This window comes from Brachyistius frenatus, unplaced genomic scaffold (assembly GCF_029030835.1).
Source record: "Brachyistius frenatus isolate BFR_SWC_R1_liver_20210118 unplaced genomic scaffold, ASM2903083v1 Contig_8, whole genome shotgun sequence".
Classification (NCBI taxonomy): domain Eukaryota; kingdom Metazoa; phylum Chordata; class Actinopteri; family Embiotocidae; genus Brachyistius; species Brachyistius frenatus.
The window spans coordinates 5,904,846-5,928,999 of record NW_027210607.1 but is presented as its reverse complement, the minus strand read 5'-3'; the positions used below and the strand labels follow the sequence as shown (position 1 = coordinate 5,928,999).

The 24,154-nt window shown below is 46.0% G+C and overlaps 1 protein-coding gene across 1 annotated transcript; it reads right to left on the bottom strand.

Moving 5' to 3' along the window:
* Positions 1-3,061: 3,061 nt before the first annotated feature.
* irf2bp2a (interferon regulatory factor 2 binding protein 2a) lies at positions 3,062-5,672 on the bottom strand. The gene is made up of 2 exons (XM_069690092.1): positions 4,517-5,672; positions 3,062-4,181 (listed from the first exon to the last, which is right to left on the bottom strand). The coding sequence occupies exons 1-2, from the start codon at positions 5,349-5,351 to the stop codon at positions 3,463-3,465; spliced, it is 1,554 nt and encodes a 517-aa protein (XP_069546193.1). The 5' UTR covers positions 5,352-5,672; the 3' UTR covers positions 3,062-3,462.
* Between the last annotated feature and the right edge of the window lie 18,482 nt (positions 5,673-24,154).

Here is a 24,154-nt window from a genome sequence, read left to right as displayed (position 1 = left end):
ATGGAACAGGCTGTCAGCATTCGTGTTATGGTTGGCTTCTCTCTGTGGCAAAAAAATTAATGTGATTATTGTCTGGTGTTATTTTGGAGTATTTCTTTAAATATTAAGATGGTGCAATTGAAGGAGAAACACACATACACATCTATTTGAGAAAAAAAACAACACCCTTTGTGCTCTAAAGACAACAAATATGAAGTTATGGCTTTACCACGTCAACATATTTGCATAACGCTGCATACCAGCCTACTGTTGAGTTAACCATTACAAGGGGAGGCAGCAGACTTTCCCTATTTGTTATTGCCTTTCACTTAGCTTGATTACCACAACCGTGTCAAGCAAATCAATCAAATAGTCAATGAAGGATTTTATGACCATTGATTAGGCTGTGTTTTGCAGCAGCCTGATAAAGAAAAAAAAAAAGGTTGCGGGGCTATTTCAGACGACTCTAATCCTGCAAACTACACGACTGGCGGTTTAGCTGCACTTTAGACAAAAGCTACTATCATCAAGCAGCGGAAGGAGTCGAAATTAATCTTTGCCCAATGTTTCACCTGGCACAGCCTCAAACAAAATGTCTTACCAGGTTTTCTATGAAATAGTTTGAGGCTGGGACGACATCAAAGTCAAACAATGTTTGTCTCATAAGCGGGAGCTTAAACACTGAAAATCCCTGAAGGCTCTTGCAAGTAAACAAAATGAAAACCTGTGAGTCATTAACCACAAATGGCTCCGGCATGATTATACTGAAAACAGAGGAGATGATTCACTTCAGTAGTAGTATAAACAAAAAAAATATATTATCATAAAAATGCTAGCTGGATTTCGTTGCCATTAACTCTGCGTGACCTTGTCCTCAACACGCAGGTTGTTTACTGAAATCTCCCCACAATGTTCCCTCCTGCATATGAATCGACAGGCTGCACCGGAGCATTTGCTGTGCACTGGCTCCACCGGTAGCTACGCAACGCCAGAGCACTGTTATGACAGCCCCACTTCCAGGGACACATTATCACTGTATTAAGATACGGTACAGGCTATTTTAGTCACCACTGAACAAACAGGTCTGCTACCATAACTCTTTACTGGAAGAGAGAGGGTAAAAGGAAAAAAAGTTATTTTATGTCTCATTGCATCATACTGCAAGGCAGATTATGGAAACCTGGCTCTGGTATTTGATATTCCCAGAAGGGTCTATTTGAATTTGGCTGCCAGTCCACTGTGATAAGGAACAAGTGGGTCAAAGCGACTACCAATAATTAAAAAAAAAAAAAAAAAATTATCTCAGGGAACAGTAGCCTATGTGAGATGGAGTGGGTGTGTGGTTGATGAGCACAGTAAAGTGTGAGCCTTTATCAAAGTGGGTTGCCGCTCTGGCTTTAAAGTCCAACTGATAACTTTCCAAAGAATGGAAAAGGACACATAAACAAACAGAAATGCACACTCAGGAAAAACAGGTTTCTGCCGGGCGAAAGATATCCTGCTTCAGATCGCATTATAAACGCTGCTGTTTGCTTTAAATGTTTTGTTAGGAGTTATTTATGTCCATGGCCCTCCCTTTAAGTCGTCTCAGTTCGGGGACAATAATTATCCCTGCCCTTCTTAGTTGGTGAAATAGTAGAGTGCAAAAGCTGTGTTTTCATTCAACATCATGAATCAATCAGTTAAGTAGGACATCATGCACCTTATTAAGGAGAGGTGAGTCACTGCTGAAGTTACCAAGGTGCCTTAGATAATACATTTAAAGCACGTCTGAGGTCACAAAACCGATTCAGAGGCACCAAGTGAACTAAACCAGCAAAGCAACAATGGAGGAGCTGTTTATGGGCCTTTAATTAAAAAACAATCTGCTTTTGGACGCGTGCTCTTGCTGAAGCTCAGGGGCTGCTCGATAAAACATTAGCTAGAAGCAGATTATGTCTCAAATAATTACGCAACTGCCTACTACAGCACGTCCTCCTGCTCGGCATTATCCTCCATGTCAGGGTCCGTTTGGTGCAGTGTCAGCTACACGCACTCACGGAGACTTCTTTGTCTGAGAGAGCCCAACAAAAAAAAAGAAAAAAGTCTCAAGATTGTGTCTCTTGTGCAGACGCAGTCGGTGCAGCTCTTCACCAAACGGCTCCATAAGCCACTCATTGCAAGTGGAGATGACTCTGGGTGCTTTACTCTCCATTACGGAGACAGGATTGCTGTTTTTTTTGTTTTTTTTTATGGCTGCCACGAACTTGCAACAGTTAAATTTGCATTTGAAGACATAGAGAGCGAAGTTGTGCGGCAACGTTTCCTCTGAAAGGACTGAGGCATGTGGAAGAATGTTGGAGGATCAGCGATAGAGAGGCACAACGTAGCACACCATGTGCTCTGATTGAAAGTAAATGGGTCGTTGCTGATGTGCTAATGTACCTCATCCATGCTTGGGAGATAGTTTGGATGCTAATTTTATTCATAATCTGTGATTTGTCAGCTGCTGATTGAATCCAGCGATTTGCTGATTTGACAGGTTTGCCTAAAATAATGAAAACCAAACACCATCTTTTAACGTCAGACACAATGTGCATACAAGCTTGAAAATATCCGGCGCCACTATAAAACCCAACAACGTTATTCAGAGTGGGTCATTTCAGCAAAACGTCCAAATTTGTGGTTCCACAACGCGGCTGCACTCTGGTATCCTGTTGACATTCATGCACTTTCTCATTACTGACTCAACAGATTCCAGCTGACTGAACATGACTTGGCACCTATTTCCGTACGCTGCAATCAGTTACAGTGATGCACAAACTGGAGCAAAATTGGGACAATATGTCTTGTTGTTTTTTTGTTGTTGTTGTTGTTTTTTACCCCTCCCCTCAGCCCCTCAAGTCTTTTCCGTGAATCACGAAAAGGCATGTGTGCAGAGACGCTGCCGTCGTCCTGAAGCTTGAAACAGTAGCCTACTTGTGTTGTGCAGCGTAAATCAAGTCTCCTGAGCCGTCACAACAAGCCTGCGTATCAGAGCCCTGCATCTGTCCACAGCCCTGTGCAGCTTATTCACTCAAATGAAGCAAGCTCAGACAATCAGTTCATACAAGATCAGAAATTGTATTTGGCAATTTTTAAACAAGTGCATACAAGTACAGCTAAAAGCATTTTAGTTTTGCCAAGTGCTCGTAGAGTAGCATTAGTCACATTCTACGTTAAACAGGAACTGCCACCAGACCTAGAAGTACATCAAGAATTTTGTTAAACATCAACAAAGAGGAACGTAGTTCATTATAATGAGTACATACCTTTATCTTCAAAAATATAGAAACACAATGTATTCAAAAATCAAAAATTATACAACCATGTTTACGAAGTATACTCTTCCCTTGGGTCCAATATGTACAAGTCCGTTAGTTTGTTTGAATGGTATGTATGTGATATTTATATATTTATACTCATATTTTTGCTTCCCCTCCCCAAAGAAGTGTTCAAACAAAATCAAGGGTCCCTCTCCTTTTTTACTTTGACATCTCCTGCAAGGATGGTGGCGATTTCTCCTTGCATGAAAGCCCACGGTACGTTCGAGCCAACCAGGGGACATTTCTCTCCGCTCGGACAGTACACTTCACCCGTGGCACCTTGCTGCTTTATGCTTTCCCTCGAGCACGGGAAGCAGAACTTGTGAGAGGGCACGGACGGGCACTGAACAAAGTGCGTGTCCTCCAAACGCTCGTGGCACAGCGTGCAGCACAGGGGTATGCTGCCGGGTACTGAGGAGTCCGGAATGCTCTGGGGGTGCACTTGGTCCATGCCTGGCACGTGGGGGGTGCCTGCACCAGACGCCTCTCTCTGCGCCAGCCGCCTCTGATTCATGGAGGACGGCGACAGGGGGCTGCTGCTGTTCCTCCGGGTGGTGGAGTGGACCTGGTTGGCGTCCTTGGGGGAGCTGTTCCCACCTGCATTGTCTGCCGCCATGATGAGCGCCGCCATGGGGGACTGGCCGTTCTGGGCCGCCTCAGGTGGGGTGGTGCGGGAGTGGGGGGATATTGTGGAGGGGGGAGAGGCGAAGCTTGGCGGGGGAACTGGAGGCATTTTCAGTCCGTCAGTAGGCGGTGGTAACCACTGCTGTCCTTCTCCATTGAGCTTGGCTGCTGTCCCCTCTCCCTCTGGTTCAGGTGACGCTTTTCTCTTCATGCTGCGGGGATGTTTTCCTCTGTCTGGAGGTGGGAAAGGGTTAAACAGAAGAGTTGAGTTTCACAGCTCATACGAGGCTCAACAATTACACTGGAAGGGAAACGTGCATTTTTTCTTTTTTTTTTTTCCCCCCCTGCTCCCTGCTGCACCACAGGCTACAAAACAATAACAAACACGAGAAACGCGCAAAATATGCATTTACACAACTTTATATTTTTAAACATTGTGCTTTATTTATCTCTTGGTCATTAACCCGTTCCTTCCTAAGCTCGAATGTGTTGGTGAAAGGAAGTAGAAAAATGAAAAATGCACAATATAGACATAATATGCTCGGTTTTAAACGCTGCCTGGTGCTTACCTGACTTTGAAGCCGTGGCGCTGGCCTCGTAGCCCATAACCCTTTGTTGCATGGCCGCATGGTCCTTCTTGAACCTGTTGTCGAAAGTGTGCAGAGCCATCAGGTCCCTCACCGTTTTGCCCTTTCCCATCCACTCCGGGTCTGCCCTGTTTTTGTGGCTCTCCGAGATGTCCGGCGTGAGGCTGTCCGGTCTGTGTTTCTCCTTCACCTCTCTGTCGTGCTCGGTGCTGGAGACCGAGGCGGGTCTCTTGCCCAGGTCGGCGGGACTACCGGCCGCCAGCGCGGAGGGAAGCCCCATCTGGCCCGGTCTGCCGTTGACGGCGTGCACCGAGGGCATGTTCCCGTTAACCAAAGGCACTAGATTCGGGGGCACCGTGCTATTCCTGCGCGGGTTGGGGCTCTGGCGGTTCAACTCAGGCGGCTCGTCGGGTTTAGGAAATCCATTAGGGACCGGAATGCCGTTCGCCTGCCGGCCGGGCTGGTACTCTGGACCCAGCCGGGGCGGGCGGTCGGAGGAGAGCGGGTAGCGGTCCAGAGGCTGCGGCGGCCGGGAGCCGGGGTCTCCCGGCGCAGCGTGGTTGATCGCCTGGATCTCCTTACCGGAGAGCTGCGACTTCCCCGGCCCGGGAGACCTGCCCTCCTGAAACCCGTGAGCCCTCTTGAGCTGCCGGGCCGTCTCGATGACAAACTCAATGCGGTCTGCTCCTTCGTAGTTGACACATCCCCTGCAGACGGGCTCGGTAAAATCCCAGATCATGGCCCAGGGCATGCGGGGCAAGTCGCATAAATAACACGACTGCCTCCTGGAAGAAGCAGCTACCGCCGCGGACGACATAGCGCTCGTCGTCGACCCCCCGAAAAGAAAACCCAAAATGCGTCTTCTTCTCCCGCTTTTCCTCCGAGCTCCGTTCAAAAGCGAATAAAGAGCAAGTTCCGTTCGTCGAAAAAAAAAAGCTGGAAACTCGTCCTCTCCCGACTTTTAGAGCAACAAGGTTGAAGTTTTAGAGGGAGAAGTTCATGTCGGTGTGTACTTTACTACGGCGCTCCTCTATCTATCTCCACTGACTCTCTACTACTGGCTCAATGTGGAGCAGTGACGTCACCACGGAGCTCTAAACGCCTGCTTCCACTTCAGTTTCTATTGACTTGATTTCTTCGACAGACCCCCCACCACCACCACCACCACCACCTCCTCCTCCTCCTCCCCCCCCTCTCCCCCACTTTACTGCAGCCTCTGTCACTCACCGGTTTTTTTTTTTTTTTTTTGGGGGGGTTGTTTTTTTTTTAATTTTAATTTAATCACTTGCCAAAAAAAACACTGCACCCAGTCCAGCCTCGCCGCCGCGTCCGAGCGAAGGGAATAACCCGCTTTATCATCATAAAAAAATAAAATAATAATAATAATACGACTGCGAGTCCGCCTGGGTGCGACGAGAATAGATTTTGATATTTTTAAAATTTAAAAAAAAAATGTGGCTGTAGGTTAGCCGTAGACCTCCAGTGGTGGAGGGTGGAGGGTGGAGGGGGGGGGGGCAATAAAAAGAGACTTTCAAGCTCCTCCGGTTGTCCTAAATTCCGAGCATTATCCGGTGGAGGATGAAAAACGCTCCCTTCTGCAGCTTGTTTTTCTCAATGCACAGCGCCGCGACGCAACGATCTGCTACTACTACTGCTGTGCAATGAATGAGGTGGGTCGACCCGAAGAAAAACAACTACTGCAATCCAATGGCAATTCTAAGAAATAGATTTATAGAATAAAATAAAATGTGCAGCAACATCATTTTGTTTTGTTTTCTTGTTGCAGCACAGGGGCAAAATGTGTAGGTCCTATTTTAGGATTATGAGAGGGATTTATTTTTTTAAATTTTTTTTTACTCTATGTGCTCATTTTTATGTCAGATCACTTGAATTTAGGCATTTTGTCATGGTTAGAGAATATTTTCCTGGCTTGTTAACACACAAAGAACCTTAAAAAAAAAAAATTAAAAAAAAAAAAAAAGAAAGAAAAGGCGCCTCCATTAGCCAGTAACCAGGAAGCTCTGTCATGAGGTGGGGATTTCCAGCCTGTTGTAAACTTGAATGGATTGGGGTTAGAGCCTAATGTACTGTAGCTCAGCCCACATTTTCTTCTCGTGCAACTGAGCGGTCCAAAACTGCCACCACTAAGTGAAATGACACTGGAGTGAATCAGCTATCCAAGGTAACAATCAAACAGCTCAGTCTGACAGGTTTTATGAGATTGATGACTGTTGTGTTGTACACGAAGGGGGAGGGAAAAAAAAAAAAGAAGAAGAAGAAAAAAAAAAAGCATGTTACTAGTAACAGGTCATATACCAGAAACCCAGCCAAAATCCCCTGAAGTAAAAGTGTAGGTTTGAACTACTGGAGGAGTGTCCCAGTAGTTCAGATTCCTCCCTCTCATCTGGGCTCATTCCAACTCACTGCAGCTTAGCCTTGGGCTGTGGGTGAGGCAATGCGTCTGAAACCTGCAGACACAAAGCAGGATATGTTTGTGCAAGTCCATGTGACGTTGGAAAGAGGAAGCAAGATGTTTAGTCACGTACCCTCATCCGCCTCACCCATGGACTGAATATCAGGCCATTTTGGCTCCCTGCCTTGAGGCCATGATCATGCACTGTGGTATGAAGCTTTTTTTTTTTTTCTTCAGAAGCTCCCCATAAACAAAACAAGGCACTTGTGCTGCTGATCTGTTTAGCACGTACAGTATAATTACAGAGCAGTTTCCTTATGATTTTTTTTTAAATGATTTTTTATGACGGTTCTTGGTGTAAAGCTGCCAGCAGTTGAATGAGCACACTTAGCAGAGCTACACAACATTTCCTTCAGAACATGGTCAAGGCTTTAGTGCTACTCTGACTGTAAACTACTGTATTACCAGGCCGTTTCCCATCACTGCTTTCTCTCAAATCTCTCTCCTTGTTAGGCGAACAACACTAGGAAGTGTTTTTGGGCTTTAGGACACGGTGAGGAAATGACTGTTGTGAGTGGAAAAGTTTTTTTTCCCTGAGATTGGTGGGAAATCGTTGCCTAATGCTTTGATCCTTTGGTTTCCACTCAGTCGATGTTTGTGTAACGCAAGTAGCCGCACGGCCAAATAGCTATTATGCAAGAGGCATGCTGAGATTCAATTGAATACTAAATGACTTGATTCTATAATAAGAAAATGCACTGATTTAAAAAGGGTAAAAAAAGAAAAAGAAAAATCTGTAGTGGCCACAAAGCAAAAAGGCAGAGTTGTTCTGAACAGAGGCAACAAAGTTCTGAGGAAGCCAGACATGCACAGATGGCTCTGATTGGCAATATTAACCATGTATACAGTAAAATCACTACACTGTGACCTGAATGGGGGCCTTCTCATTTAAGACAGGACACTAAACCAGATGGAGTTGCTGTACGACTCAGTTTCGAACTTCTTTTTTTTGAGCAGTATGTAAATTGAGTCATGAGGTAGCTAAATAAAGAGTGAGAGGTAGGTGATGGCCAGGGGAATACCCAACATGTGGCAGCCTCGCAGGCCCGATGAGATGACGTTATTTTTGTTTTATGGCTTTCTGAGCCCGTTACATTTTATATCAGGCATCTTTTATTCATGGAGGCGAATCATTACAAATTCTCTCTGAAGTTTTCTGCCTAAGCGGAGCACTGTGCTGGATGTTTCCTTTCCTTTTTCTTTTCTTTTTCCTGTTTCTCCCCACCAATATTTAGGTTGTATAACCTTTTTAGAACAACTGCTGAGGCGACGTAAAGTGTTGCACAGACTCAAAAGGAGGTTACAACAGGACAGTGGGAGGACTTAAGCTAAGCAGCTGGTGACTTTATCTTGGAAATGAATAGCTACCAGAGTGGCTGGAAAATATAAGGAGAGTAAATGTAATGACCAGTGTGCACGCTTTACAGAGTTCCTGTATGAGTAACCATGAGTGGAAACCATGGAGAATATCACAGTACCCCTGATGAGCATAAATATCCTGTTTACGGTGCTATTTTTAGCCACGGTGTAGCAGCAAGGATTAGAGTGCTGATAAAAATTTGGGTAATGAGCATCCATCTGCCACATTAGCTACTTCCTATTTTCAACAGTGTTAGTTTGATTTGGTTTAATTGATTTTTATGAAAAGATTCATCTTTAAACCTGGCTGCATGTGCAAATTCACAATAATAATTTTTTTTTTTTTTTTTTTTTTTTTTTAAATAAAATTAGGCCCTTAAAGGAGCCGTCTTTGATATAGGTATAAAATGGTGGAGTTCAAATAAAATGGAGGGTCGACGGCGAAAGGGAAAAATGTGCTGGGCGGCTGGAATCTGGGGGCTGGAGGCTGCAGAGGTGATGTCATTGGGCCAGAGCAAGAGGCGAGTGAAAAACAAGTCTCTCTCTTTATTCTGATCCTCTTTGCAGTCCCAGCAGGGGAAGGGGGGTAGGTGGGGGAGGAGAGGGGAGGAAGGGGGAGGGGGCTGGCAGTCGGCCAAGGCAAGGGCTGCTGGGAAATGGCAAAGGATGCCAAGCAGGCCCCACCGCCAACATTAGAAGCTCACATCTTTGTTCTCAGAAACCTGGTGTGCTGCCAAAGGCCTCATTTCAGCTCCATGGCATGATTACACTGGATGTAGGCCAACTACTGAGAGCTCACTCTCCCTCCCTCCCTCCCTCCCTCCCTCCCTCGCTCTCCCTTTAGGCTCCCTCCCTGGGCTCTCTCTCTCTTTTTCCACTGCCTTCAAAAGCTTTCTGCCAAACATGCAGCAGTTGCCATGGCTGCAGAGAATGGAACATAAAAAAGTGAGTAATGAGTCAGGCTTGAACCCAGATGTGCCACATGTGTATCCATTTAGAAAAAAAACAAGATGGTAACATATCCCCTTAATCTGCCGGGCTTTTCAGGGGACAGACAACTTAGTAACTATTGAAGGGGGGGGGGAAGTAGAAGGAAAAAAAAAACTTAAAATCCCCTGAGCAAAATGATGTAAATGAACATCATTGTTTTCACATCCATTTTTAAACCAGAGGGTAGTTTCAGTGGCTGTGGAGGTGCAGATTCAATTTTGGCAACCAGGAACAGCAAGGCCTGAACTTTGCTTCTGTAAGCTTGCATGCATCTTAGCTGACGACATCATTTCCTGTCCAGTGGAAACCCCCGGTGTATTTTCAGCCCCAACCAGACATTGATGTAAACAACCTCTCCCTGGCCTTTGATTGAGCAAGATCCACACATACTTTGAACTCATTAAACCGTTATTCATCTCTAGCACTTGTATATTTGAGGATAGATGATCCAACTGAGAGTAGTTTCCTATTGATTGCCCTTAAAAGGAAGTTTCAAGCCTGACTCACGTTATGTTTAATAACTACCACAGTACAGTCATCAGTGTTATGACTTACTCTGACAAAATGTTTGTACAGTATCTCATACACTCAACACACACACACACACACACACACACACACACACACACACACACACACACACACACACACACACACACACACACACACACACACACACACACACACACACACACACACGTTTATAATTTCCATTTCCAGAAGAACAACATCAGTCACGGTCAGTCCAACAGCAGCACCGCAGTAGTTTCTGTGCACCTGGTTTGTTCATACACCTTCTTGGATGATCATGCAAACTCCAGAGGGACTTGACACATCATAAGGATCTTTGTAGTACATTGTGTGCGTGTACAGCAAGCCTCTGTGTGTATCTACGTTAGATGGGTGTTTATATTTGGACTTTTTTTGTTTTTACTCGACAAAGGCGCTATTTCTTTCCTTTCCTCCAGTTGAACCGAGAAGAATGAAGAGTATTTCACGTGTTATGTAACCTCGCCCTCTGAGCCAAAATAAAACTTTCCCAAAGTAGGCTTATTAATCACAGTAGCTCCTGTCTATTTTTGAACTGCCTTGAGAGAAAATGGACTCTGACAATCCCAGTGCAGCAGTTAAGGCATTGCTCAGGCTCAGCTGGCACATGGCAGAGGATGTCATATAGTCAGTGGAGTGCGGGCATCATTTCCACATTTCTGCCATCCTTTTTGTTGTTGTTGTTGTTGTTGTTGTTATTAGGTAGGGCACACAACTGATCTGCATGTGCTTCTTTGCATATATTCAGTCTTTCAGCTAAAGTTGCATAAAACATTAGTGAATAATCCTTAAAAGAATGTGTGCACATACATATTTATAACCCCTTTATTTAGAAGATATTTCGGTGTTGCTGTTGGAAAGAGATCAAAGCTGCTCCTCTTCTAGTAACATTTGCCTTGAAAGCAAAAGGATATACGCAGTCATTTCTGTGATGTATAGAATACAAATAACTGTGAGAATAAGGCAAACCAAGAATAGTAAAGGCTGACCCATTTGGAAACCCTCAAGTCTCTTAATTTTGGAGGAAATAGATAGCACGTGGGGAAGATCAGGGACAATGCAAATGCAACGCACCGTTTACAGATGTTGTGGTTAAATTTTGAAAGCAACATTTCTACACGTCCACTTGGAAAGAGGCCTTCTTTTTCAGTTTTGGTCGTAAAGTAAATCAGCCGAGTTTCCCCGCTACAGATTCCTCCGATGCCTCGCTGCCCTCTCTTTGATTGTCTGGTTTATGGCGGATGCTTCGCCGTACACAGCGAGAGTCCGTGCCAGAAGTGTCCTTCCTCCCCTTTCCATAAAAGTGCAAGTTGTCATGATGGTGTGGCATTCATTATCCGCCTGTGGTTTTGTTGGCCGGTCCCTGAGCAGCTGGGGAGCACTGGCTGTCACATTCAGCCTCCCTCCGCAGTGGAAGATAGAAGGGCAGGAGATGAGTAAAGTCCCACTGTCTGTGTGATAAAGACCCCTCAGCCACAGTGTCTGGGCATCTGGGCACACCATACCTCTCCTCCTTCATCCACTTCAAAGCCTTGTCTCAGAAAACAGCTCGCTGTGAGGAGCCGAAATAGAAAATAGAGTTCTGACGACAAGTACAAGGGCATGTATGAATTCAAGGACGTTTAAAGCAACAACAACTGAGCAACAGCAACAGCTGCCTCTGTAGATATAACACAAAAATCAGATTTTCAATACAAACCAGCAGCCGAGCTGTTCACTAATGTCAGGTCGTAATACATGCAATGCTAACGGAGAAAGAACAGCTTTAAAAAATTTTTTTTAAAAAACATACAAATCCTGGATTCACAAGACAAAAAGTGACGCAAACTTGAGTGCCGAGCTAGCCAACATAGTTGGCAAGTAACCGACACAAGAGCCCTTTTTTATTGGTGCCAATGTCCGAATGTGTTATTTAGCAAGTTTGCTCAATCACCTCGAGAAGTCTAGGAAGTTTCTAGGAAGTTGCTAAGCCCGTGTCAAAACCACTGACTGTCTCTAAAAGTGAACATAGCTTCTGGGTCTGAAAAGTGAGGCTAAGGCAGAAGTGCCTTAAACTCCCAATACCACCGAGGGCCACGAGGAGTTGGCTCCAAAAAGCCTCTTGCTCCATAGACTCTCATTGAACTTCTCGTGAAATATGAGGTCCATGAAAACATTTCACAAGTCATTACAGTGTTGTTACCCTCTTATTAGTTTTCTGCCGGTCCATCTGAAAATAACCCCATTATTAAAAAGATATTAGGTAAGCGGTATGTTTGGGGGCGTTTCAGTTTGATTGACAGGCCTGTGGAGTCAAGTCAAGTTTCTGCTGTAGGTGGGTGGGCGTAATGAGATCAAGTCAAATTGCTCCTCTCCAGCTTTGCCAAATATGATCACTTCTGGCTCGAAAATAGCAAGATGGCGGCGGCCAAAAGAGCAAGCTCGAGGCTTCAAAAAGTCGGTTCACAAACAAATGGGTAACGTCACAGTTGGTTGCTGCTCGGTCAAAACCAGCTAACTACTAACTCACAGCAAACAAGTGAAACTCTACGAGTCAGACTGATAGTAGACTGGACCGTACCATGAGTCTTTATTACCTCTTAATTTACAAATTGGTATTACAAGACTGGACTAAAATCTCATATATTGCACCTTTAATTTGTCTGAAGAGGATATTATTACAGTTTGGGGCCTATTTTCATAGTTTTAAACATTAATTCTGTTTAGTCTAATAATATTGTCCTCATAAATGGAGTTGCTTAAATCTGGAGCAATGACATTGCGAGAATTTTTTCTTCTTCAGATCATGTGATTTTATTTGAAGGTCAAAAAGGAAGTGCGAGTAGTTGAAATGTCAGAGATAATCTGTTATTGTCATCACACAGGACAACAGTTTGTAATCACAAGTATAGCGAGTACAAAAGATCTTACTTTACGAACTCCAGCAACTGCACAATCTGCCTGACCTGTTGTATGACCTGCCCTATAAATATCTCGGATATTGTTGTCCTTGCAATAGCAAAAGTCCTGCTGAACATATAATTATGACGACAAACCAGCTGAGAAAATATGTAAAAAAGCAACTTGGATTCAATACCCTATATGGACAAATCCCAGAAACACAAGTAAGGCTGTTGTCTGACGTTGTACTTAATAATATTAGCTTGTCATTCAAGAGGACAGCATTTAATCTGCAACACTTTTATAAGTACGTTGCATTTGAATCCATTAAAAAGCAAATTATCAGTGCAATTTGTTCAACCTATATTTTTCTTTGAAAAAGTGAGAGCTCTGGTTGAGTAACATTTTATGATCACTAATAAGAAAGACAGTCCAAACTACATTAATGAGACTAAAGTCAATATATACTAGAAATAACCATAAAGACATTCATTAAAAATATTTGTCATTGAAATGAAAGGTGACAGCCTTTGTTTGGGTAACTTAAGATCACATCACACTAACTGTGAACTTCTATGACAAACTAGTTTTGCAGCAGACAGCGACTCCAGATGTTGTCATACAGCCAATCATTATTTCTCACGGGCACATAGTGGAGAGTTTAGTCATAGTCACCACAGCGGGCTCAGCTGAGGAGCTACAGTAATACGCTGGGAAGCACATGGGATGACTGTAAGAGCCTTGACGCAACAGTAAAGTCCCAAAGGAACACAAGAGGACAGAGCAGGCAGAGAGCTGTGGGAAAGTTCACTGCCCTTGAAGGAGCCTGATAGGCCCAAGGTGATATGAAGCCTGCGTGTGTTTGTGTTGTGCAAATTTGTAACGACTACAAGCCGCCACTGCTGATAGAGAGACAGTCTTGCACCATGTGTTTGCAGAAAACTTGCCTGTCCAAAGGGCATGTGGAGCTGGGTGTGGTGAATGTTATCTGTGTGAATTCAGTTTGTGATGGTAGTGTAGCGCTGTGTGTTTGTGTGTGTGTGTGTGTGTGTGTGTGTGGCAGTTGTGCAGGTTCAGGCAGAGGCTGTTTTCAAACTGTTTTAACATCTGAAAGGTTGTGATTACTTCCCTCCACCTCCTGTTGAGTGATGGGATCCACATTGTTCAGCAGGCACACAGACGTGTAACCTGATCTCGCTCTATGCAAATCATTTCAAAGCTCTTTCTCTCACCAAACAGGGATAAAGTTCACCTACGCTGCCTTGGTTGCCACACAATGTGAGGGAGGAGTCAGACAGCCTTGAAGAGGAAACGGTCTCACACTCCACTGACAAGTCTAGCTACACCCAGGGTTGCCCTCAAGGACAACACCCCCCCCCTTCCTCCACTTTTATTTTCACATGTACATATTGTTCATCCAGAAACATCTTTGCAGAGCGCTCTGTTCTGTCTTCCTTCCCGAGGTGCTCTTGCCTCGCTTTCTCCTCTATTAAAAATCACTGATCAAAAATGCTATTGCCTAACAACGACGTGAGCAAAGTTCGCCTCCTGTGTACTCAAAAACAGCTTTCAAGCTCTTTCAGGATCCTCTGCCAAGTTAACCATTTACAGCAGGGAGGAAGGAGAGTGAGAGACGCAGCCTATTCTGGGTAAACAAGGCGCTGTGTTTGCAGTCTGAACTGGTTAACCTGGCTTTCTACTACCTCACCTCACTTGCTCATTAACGCCCAACATGCAGGCACATGAAACTTGTCACGCTACGAGTCATTCCTCAACGAGACAAAGCTCAGTCTTCCTAACAGCTAACAATGCATGCGGGCAGTGAGAGCAGCGCTCCCATTATGAAACCGCTCTGTCACAAGACAAGGCCTCACAGGAATGCTGTTGTGACACATACAGGCTGTTGACACAAGGGTTAAACATTGAACCGCGCGCGCGCGCACACACACACACACACACACACACACACACACACACACACACACACACACACACACACACACACACACACACACACACACACACACACACACACTTCAGCTGCCAGAAGGGCGGGAGCTTTAACTGCTGCAGCACCGGTTTGTATTTATCTTTCGACTTTGGCTGGCCGTGTCCTCCGCCACCTCCCAACGGTTGTCAGGTTTATCAAAGGAGAAGTCGTCCTGTCTAACTGCAGCCATGTGTACTACAGTGCAATGATTCACACAGACTCCGCAGCAGACTGCCTCCTATGTTGGGAGCTTTACAGAGGTCACCGGGTGCTTGTGTGTGTGTGTGTGTGTGTGTGTGTGTGTGTGTGTGTGTGTGTGTGTGTGTGTGTGTGTGCTGGATGTCATGTGGTGTGGATCTCTGGCTTGGTGCTGGTGCAGAGGGTTCAGCAGGAGTTCAGCACAGATTCATTATTCATGCATTTGTGTCTACCAAACTATGGCACACCGTGGAGCTTTTTCTCTCTGAAAATAGGCCCAAGCACTTGCATTTCCTTTCCCCTTATTTTCACTCGGTTGTATTTTTCCCTTTTTCAAATATAGCGTACCATCATTGGAGAGGAGCTTCATTTATTGATGCATTCAGTGAGGCTGCACATTAACAAGTGTTTGGTGTTTGTTTCTTGGATTTAGACGTCAGCATGTGAAAGCGCAAGAAACGTATCGGTGTAATTCTTTACAGAAGAGTATCCTCAGTGTAATGTGTGTTGGCAACGCTTTGAAAAATCCCCGCTTAACAATTCTAGGAAAGCTGAGCCACCTGGAAATCTCATGACTTCCTGAATCTAATTCCAGGCCGAGCTATCAGACTGTCTGACTAGCAGCTTTCATAGAGGGGTGTAAACACTGAATGTCAGGCATGTTTGCCAGAGCCAGTGTTGAATCAGGCATTAGTACTCATGTAATGCCTGCAGTGAACTCAACTGCCCCAGCAAAGCCCTGATTATATTTTCTCTCTGTCTAACAGATTTATAGTACACTGTGAACTCCAAGAGAAAGCTGGCACAGTACTGGGCTCAGGGACAGGTCCCTGCACACTCTACAAAGTCTATTCTTGTTGTTTTCAAATGCAGTCTGCACTTTACTCCAACCATATAATAACAGCCGGTTGCCAGGGCTGGCAGTTTTGATAACCTGCAATTGCAATCTGAATCTGCACAGAGCAAACAAGGCAACAGAAAGATGGAGCAAAGGTATGACACCACCGAGGGAGAATCCAGAACAAAATCCCCTCTCATGTCACGGCGTGCTGTGTTGGCGGACCGTGACCTCATCCAAAGTTTACACGCAGCCGCCTCGTGCTGCTTTGTTATCTCCAAACCAGCACATTCCCTCAGCCCTCAGCATCGACAAAATATAATGTCAGCATGCAGATCCTGCTGCGCTGTGAGAAACACAAGCAAATAACTGAACAGTTCACCGAGTGAACGCGAAGCACATTTCATATAGGAAAAATACTATAGCTCGGATACACGCACTTTCAAAAAGCAGAAAGGCTGACATGTATATAGGTCAGTTGTGGACTGATTGGAGCTTTGCGTGTCTGCTTACTCAGCAGCCTGCACCGAGCTCAGCTTGCGTTCAGTCTTTTTTTAAACAGACCACAGGGTAGTAAATAGCTACGAGGAGGATCACAGCCTTCACAGCTGATTGGCTTGATGCTCGCCTGACATAAACAGGAAGCTGGTCGTGCGAGTCAGAGAGGGGAGCGAACAAAGACGGAAGGACGAGAGACGAGCAGAACGTGGTGGCAAAACAAAGAGACAATGTGTAAAAGCCTGAGGGAATTAGATTTGAGAGCGGAAAAAAAACAGTCTCTCTGTTTGCAACCATGTGATTCACGGTGGAATTCAGCCCGTGATTCAGTTCTCTGCAATGTCAGCAGGATGTGTGCAATGATAATGGTGATGATGTGTAGAGTATGGTGTGTTTGTATTGGTAATAGGAAGGCAGCAGACCGCGAAATGATGCAATTCACACCATAACCATGTGACAGCAATCATTCTGGGGCTGTATTGGTTTTACACCTTTAAATGTTTACATCATATAATTTCATAAAACATTAACTCTAATTTTATTTATCTTTGCATCCAACATGTTTAACTTTAAAAATGTAGATCTGAAATATTAGACTGCTGCTGTGACTTTATAGCTCCTGAATAAATTCACACTTTTCTTCTTTTTTTTTTTAGAAAAGGATTGCACCTCTTATTGTACGCTTCTTTTTCTGGCGTTTGTGCTAAACTTCAGTTAAAGTGATTTAAATTCATTCCTGTTTTTATTTTTATCAGGTTGCACAACTCACGAATTACGTAAGTGAAGCACAGTGACTAACATGATTTCCTATCCTTGTAAATTCACCCCTCTGGGTCAACACTACACTAAGTTCCCTTTTTACATCTGTTTGTGTATTTAAAGTATTTTCTGACATAGTTGTGAAGAGATACAAATATAAGAGAATCAATACCAGCTGATGGTTAATAATCACACAGCCATGAGTTAATAGTAAAAGCCGACGGTGACAGATTGTGTTCGATTAGGTTATCTAATTGAACACAATCTAAGAGTTTGGTATCTTCTTGTGTTGCCTCTGCTGGCCCTGTGTGGGAGGGAGCCATTGGGTTGTCCCATGTGACAGAGCAAAAGCACTGAGTGGAAATAATGAGTGACATATCAGCCCTGCTACCCAAAGAGCTGTTAGAAAAACAGGCCTCCTCCCTCCCACCCCCGTCAAACCTACTGTCCCCATGCCTGGCTCTGAAGGTCAGAAGAGAAACAAGAGAAAGAGAAAGCACCTCCTACTGACTGGTTCAAACAGGCCTGAGAGGAAGTGTGGGGGAGGGGGGGGGATGTGTGTGTGTGTGTGTGTGTGTGTGTGTGGGGGGGGGGGGTGGTACGTGGGGCGTGGCCCTCTGAGCATGCCCAGTGAGCAGGAATGCCGTGTGATGGCAACACAGTGGGCTCTCCCATCTGCTGATGCAGTGTGCACTTCTCGCCCGGGGCCCTTTTCCATCCAGTCTAGTGAGCAGCCAGATCAATTTACTGTGGAATGAACACAACGTCAGCGGCTGACGCACTCACACACACATATTCACACATTCCGTATGCACGGCAGCAGCAGCGGCGACGCAGAGCCCTGCGCTGAACTGCACGGCACGGCACGGCACACTGCAGCATGTCACCGCTAAAACAAGAAGGGCACGCAGAGGAATTTACTCATGCATGCAAAAAAAAAATAGTAAGGTTGAATCAAAAGGGCCGATATATTATTCAGGGAAATTCCCTCTCTACTCCCAAGTGAAGTTTGCCATGCTTCATCCTCCGACCTCGCACCGAAAAACAAGAGGGACCCCACACACTGGCTCCTTCCCTACTTCCACATTCCTGTAAAATAGTGCTGACTCATCAGATCCCCACACGCTGAGGGGGCCTTCATTTATCATGATGGCTGCTGAGAGCAGTTTGGGGATGAAGGGCATTGACTGACATTTTCATTGTTATTTCATCACCTCGGTTTGGCGAGGACGCAAGAACAAGAAGGATCATTTCTGGTGAATGCTATTATCTTTCTGCAGACGCACACATGCACAGTGAGAATACGCGTGCGTGTTCCTTCTTGTGAATAATTGCGGCGCCCCGCCTCGTGCAGTTGAGCAGCTGCTGACGAGGCACCTGGAGCGGCACTCTTAACTACCGTGACAAAATGGCGTAGCTTGAAAAGTGACATTTAAGCCACATTGATGCCCAAGTGTATTGTCAGGCCACTTATCTGACTGCGTGCGTGTCAGAGCCAGCACAAAACGCACACCACCGGCTCAAGTGCAACTTCCAAAGTGCGAGCCGGTGTGCTCCAAAAAAAAAAGTCCTAATTTCTTCAGCTGAATGCAAATCAAAAGTGTGACTCGGTTCTATCCGCTCGCTCTTACATGATATGAATAATTGAAACATATTGTTGGGGGATCTAATGTGTTCTGTTATTTGCAGAGTCATGCCTGGACTTTCTGATATATTAATGAGTCTCCCCTTAAGTAATTGAGCTGTGCTTTAGCAAATCAGCCCAGGCCTAATGGCGCATTGTCTGGAGGAGGATCAAAGCAGCAGCAGGGATGAGGAAGCGATGTTCTCCGATGATCCGCGGATGACACCAATAAAGAGGCACTCGGGACGAGTTTTCAGGCGTTACGGACACTACGGCCGTTTTAGTCACGAACCCGCCAATCGAAAATGAATTTCTTTTCTTTTTTTATTTTTTTTTTTTTCCGAGTGAGATGTCCTTCACAGTCTCGTCCTTCATCTCTCTCCCTTCTCTTTGACCCTCAAACCCCAAAGCACTAGAGCCCACTCCAGACACGGCAGCCTCTCTGCCACCCCGCCTCAACTCTGCTGCTTGCTCGAGGGTTTCTAAATCAGGAACATCTGACATACAGTACTCGCCACCTCACTCTCTATGCAGCTCCCCGTGATCTCTTTCCACCCGCTACCATTTGAATATCGTACGCACTAATCTTCCTCTAACACTTTATAGCTGCCCCATGTTCAAACACAACCAGTAACCGCATGTACACGCAAATAATGCCAAAAACAGGCCGACAGCTGCAGTTCAAAGCCTTGCGACAGCTGTCTTCCATTGTCTAACCGGGAATCGACTGACATTTGAAGTCAGCAATGGTTGCCTTTAAAAGCTTCTATTCTTTCTCTCGCCTTCCTTCTTATTTGCTCCCTCGATCCCGTCCCCTCTTTGTCCTCCGCTGCCAAACACTTCTCATTCCTGCGATGTTTTGGGTGTTGCTGAGGTCTGCCTAGATACCGCAGTGACTCGGATTCTCACACAGTAACCGGGGAAGCGCCGAATTTGCTCCTTATTTGCCTCCCACAGAAGGCAGACACTCAATCCAGCCTCTTCACTGTCAAAAAGGCGACTGAGATATACTTGGCAAGCTGTGTTTTGAACCCCGCTCCCTCCACTCTTTCCCTTTCCCAGTGTGTGTATGTATGCATGTATCTTTCAAGCCCTTCATTTCCCAGAAAGGAGCCCGGGATTTATGAGTGCATGAGCCGCCGCAAGCGACATCTCCAGAGAAGGATGAGTGTTTCCTGCAAACAGTTGGGAGGGGGGGCAGTGATGTGTGTGTGTGTGTGTGTGTGTGTGTGTGTGTGTGTGTGCGTGCGCGTGGGTGGACAGCTCCCATAGAAACATTATCCAGTAACACTTGAAGAGCGTCATCAAGGGGAGGTGTGCTGTGTGTGAGCACGGAGGAGGCGTCGTTCTGAGAAAAAGCCCATGAGGCCCGGCGGACCTGTGATAGACAGCTAACTTTGCTGATTACTGCCCCTCAGGGACACACTCCTGACAACAGCTGCTGCTGCTTCAACCTCCCCCTGAACTATTGCTAACTTCAGGTTCACTAAATATGTCCAGTCCTGAGTTGTCACCTTAAGCATAGTATCTAAATCCTCCTCTCTGTGCCTTTGTCTCCGGGGGGAGCCTTGCAAAAATCTGACACACGAGAACTGCACATTGCCTCACGACCCTGGTGCACCGGCAGGTATTTGCAAAGTAACTGAGCCCTTCATCACCGCTCGCTCCTTATTCTGCGCCACCGGGTGCGGACGTGAGGAGTAAGAGTGACTTCATGGTGAGTTGTGTAAGAGCGTGGGGGTAAGGCTTGAAAACCGAGCCATGCGAGACAAACGAAAGTGCTGATGCGCCCAAAAGAGAGCCAGTGTTTCTGAAGGCATGCAGATACAGAAACCCCCCCACCCAGCAGAAGTCAGATGTCAAAGTCAGAGAGGACATACAGGGTCTGGACTCATCAGGGGCCATGTGGACAGTGTGTGGTAAAGGGCCAGATATGGGGAGAGGAGAGGGCGAGGGGGGGAGGAGGGGGGGGGGGGGGGGGGTGAATCTATTCCAGTAGAGAGAGAAAGGTCGCAGTGTAAGCTGATAAAGGCAGGAGGCAGAGCTTGGGGCTGCTTCCAGGCCAGCGAGTCAGCTGACGCTTGCAGCTGTGTTTGGAACATCAATATGAGCCTTGTTCAGCCTCCCCCCTCCCTCCTTCCCTCTAAAACTCTCTTTCTCCCTCCCTCGCCTGCTCACTCGGCATCCCCTCTCACCCCTCCCTTCCCCATCAGGCTGTTTCCTTTTTTCTTTTTCAGCTCTGATTTATGAAAGTAGGGCATGTGCCCATAACTGCTGCATCAAGGCACATGGCTGAGCCTCCAGAGGCACTAAGGCTCTGTTTACATCAGCCCAGACAACTGCACCGCATTGCACAATCGCCACAGGCAAGCACTGTTATATAAAGTGTGGGGCCACGTTGGCTCCATTGTTTTTGTTTCTCTGCTTCTCCCCCTTTTCCCACCTGACAATTCCTCAACTGCACAAATCCGCTGTCTGATCTTTGACATGTAACGCAGTCCTTTAGCCGGGGACCGAATGTGTCAGTCAAAGCACCAGGCATCAAATGTGGAAAACTCATCAGGAATATTTGGATCAAGCGGCCGGGGAGCGGTTCCAGGAACTTCAATAGCTGTTTTGTTTTGCAGAGGTTGTTTTTTTTTTTTTTCCAGCTATTTCACTCACTCTTGCGCAGGATTTCGGGGGCCTTGTGTCGGAGGTTTATTGTTGCGAAGTACTGGAGCATGAGAATGTCGCAACAAAGAGAGCGACGAACGCTGTGATTTCAGCGACGAGCGCGAGTCTGAGAGCATGCGTGTTGTTTGTTTGGGGGATGACAATTAGTCCCAAATGAAGCACCAAGGCACTACAGGATCAGTTTCCATGACAACAAATCAGACTGCTCAACCAGTGAAGGACAGAAAAATGTGTTCTTAATGAGCACGAACAAAAGCTTTTCAGCCAGAAGCCTGAGACTGATATGACAGCAAAAGTGCATAATCATGTTGCGATACCGGGGACGGAGTCCGAGGCAGATTTAAGGTCAGATGAAGATGATTCATGAGAGTATCTGTGTGACCGGGCAGGTCAGAGGAGGAGGGTTCGAAAAACATACCTTCGTCCTTTGTTTTTAATCATCCGACACACAGATGGGGTTTAAATGGCGTCTGAAGCTGAAAAACACGACCAGCTGCTGTTTGCACAAACCATTAACCATTCATGTAATTTACTGGCCACGTCTTCGCCGTGCAGCCGTCAAGCTGAGCTCAGGAGTGAGTTCAGTGTAACCTTCTCTGTCTGCATGTACGCTGAAACCAGTGCTGGCTCGACGACGGGCCGTTCCTCGCAGCTCCCGGACTACAGGGACACGCCGTGGTTTTCAGCTGAAGCCGAACTGTTTCTGATATCTGCTTGTAAATCGCTACAGGCCGGAGGCCCCGTGCGCAGTTAGTGAGGAAGGGGCAGGGCAGCCGGGGCTCTCGATTTTCTGTACGTGATAGGACTTATTAGAGAAGCCGTGCTGCTGTTTAGCATGGAGCGTAACACTTTGTTTGTGTGCCTTTTCCCAGAGACTGTAGCTGCTTTGACATGCACCCAAGTATTAATATTCTCTGGCAGGAAGGCGCAAAGAGAAAGAGAGAGAGATGAAAACCACCTTATATTTCAATCCAGAGCCCCAACCTAAATACACGCTCTCTCTTTCTTTTAACCCTCAGAGATATCTCCCCCCCTCCGCCTCCCCCCCTTCATGCTTCCAGTTTTTGTTGCTCGCTGCTGTCTTTGTAGAAGTCCTCGTATCCGCTGCTTTCCCTCCACCCACCCCCCCCCCTCCTCCTCCTCCTCCCCCTCCCAACGCCCACGCTCCTCTCTCCTCCACTCTCATAACTCAGCTGTTACTTGGCAACGTGGTCCCAGCTGGACCCAGCATCAGCCGCGTTGCCACGGCAACAGAACGCACACATGCAGACACGGTAAACAGTTTTTTTTTTTTTGCTGTTTTCTTGTTTTTTTTTTTTAAAAGAAGCCAGCGCTACATGCACAATAAAACCCACATGTGTATTCAGCTCTGACTCGATGATAAAAAAAATAAAAAATCCACCGATGGAGTAACGCCCAGATTAATCAGAGCGGGAATGATTGCCAGTGTAATCTCATGCACCTGCAACGTCTTTACATCTGTGTGTTTGGTAAAAATAGAGAAAAACAGATTTGCGGTTGTACAGTGTGATGTGAAGGAGTGCTGAAACTGCGCAGTAATTCCTCTTTGGAAAATATCCCTCTGGCTGCATTAATGTACTACTTAATATTTTCTGTTTTCACCTCCTTTAATCACGTCCCGCGTCACCGTACATTCAAAGCCAAGATCCACTCTCGGGCTCTGGGAAACAAACCTCTCCTCCACGCTCTGGGTAACACTGCATCTGTCGTCATAGCAACCCAATCCATCATCTGCAGGGGGATCAATTGATTCATTATTGAGTGAGGCGCAGCCCCCTTCTCTGCTTCCAGTTCACGTCTACTTACTCTGCCTTCAAGCATCCGTTATTGACGTCTGAGCCTGCCCACTCACTGGGCTGAAGAATAAGGGGCTGTCAAGTTTGCCTCAGAAATATAATTCAGGTTCTATATTTTCTCAGAAGCAGCGTGTTTGTTTGTTGACCAGCGGGAGCGCCACGGGGCCGCGGCATGAGGCGGGTAGAAAATGCAATTTGCATGAGACGTTCTCTTCATTCTGTCACAAGTCCACAACATGAAATCCACATCAGACTTTTTAAAGGAGGATAAACTCAGATAGGAAACCTGAAATCATCCGGAGGTCACTCCCACATGTGTTAGGGATTAAAGAAGAGCAAACGAGGTGGAGGAAAGCGCGTTGTAGGGCGTGAGGGTCTTTGTTGTACAGACAAGATGAGTTAGCGTCACAGAAGCTTAGAAAAAAAAAAAAAAAAAAAAGCAGGGATAAATGAAACGTGACAAACATAGGCTGTTCAAAACACTGCTTTCTGGAGCAGCGCATTTATAGCTGCAGGGGAAGACACACTTTGATTCCAGTCTGTCCTCCACAGTGTGGCTGCACACCTAAGAAGAGCCTGGAGGTGCTGGGATGGGTGGGAAGCTCCAGTTTCTAGGAAGGAAAGCTGAGGGGAGGCAAAAAAAAAAAAAAAAAGGGAAGACAAATGTATGTTATAGGAAAATTTGTGCTAAATGGATGATGTCAGCTGCAGCACTTTGACATTTTAATGTCATCTCTCAGGGAATTACATCATTAGCTCTCTTTCCTGGCCCGGCTCAATGCTGGGAAACCTCCTAATGGATGTCAACAAGCCATCTCTCTGGAAGAATGGAGCGGCGGGGGTTGGGAGGGTAGACAGGGTGTGGATGGTGAGGTGGTGGTGGTGGTGGTGGTGCTGGGAGTGCTTCAGCTAAGCTCTTCGCTGAGCTCTGTGAGAGAGACGCCTCACACTGAGCGTCATCGGGACTAA

Excerpts from the sequence above, each read along its gene's own strand:
- irf2bp2a (XM_069690092.1), bottom strand. The coding sequence starts at position 5,351 with ATGTCGTCCGCGGCGGTAGCTGCTTCTTCCAGGAGGCAGTCGTGTTAT. Across the intron at positions 4,182-4,516 it reads CGCCACGGCTTCAAAGTCAG|ACAGAGGAAAACATCCCCGC; the intron begins GTAAGCACCAGG and ends TCCCACCTCCAG.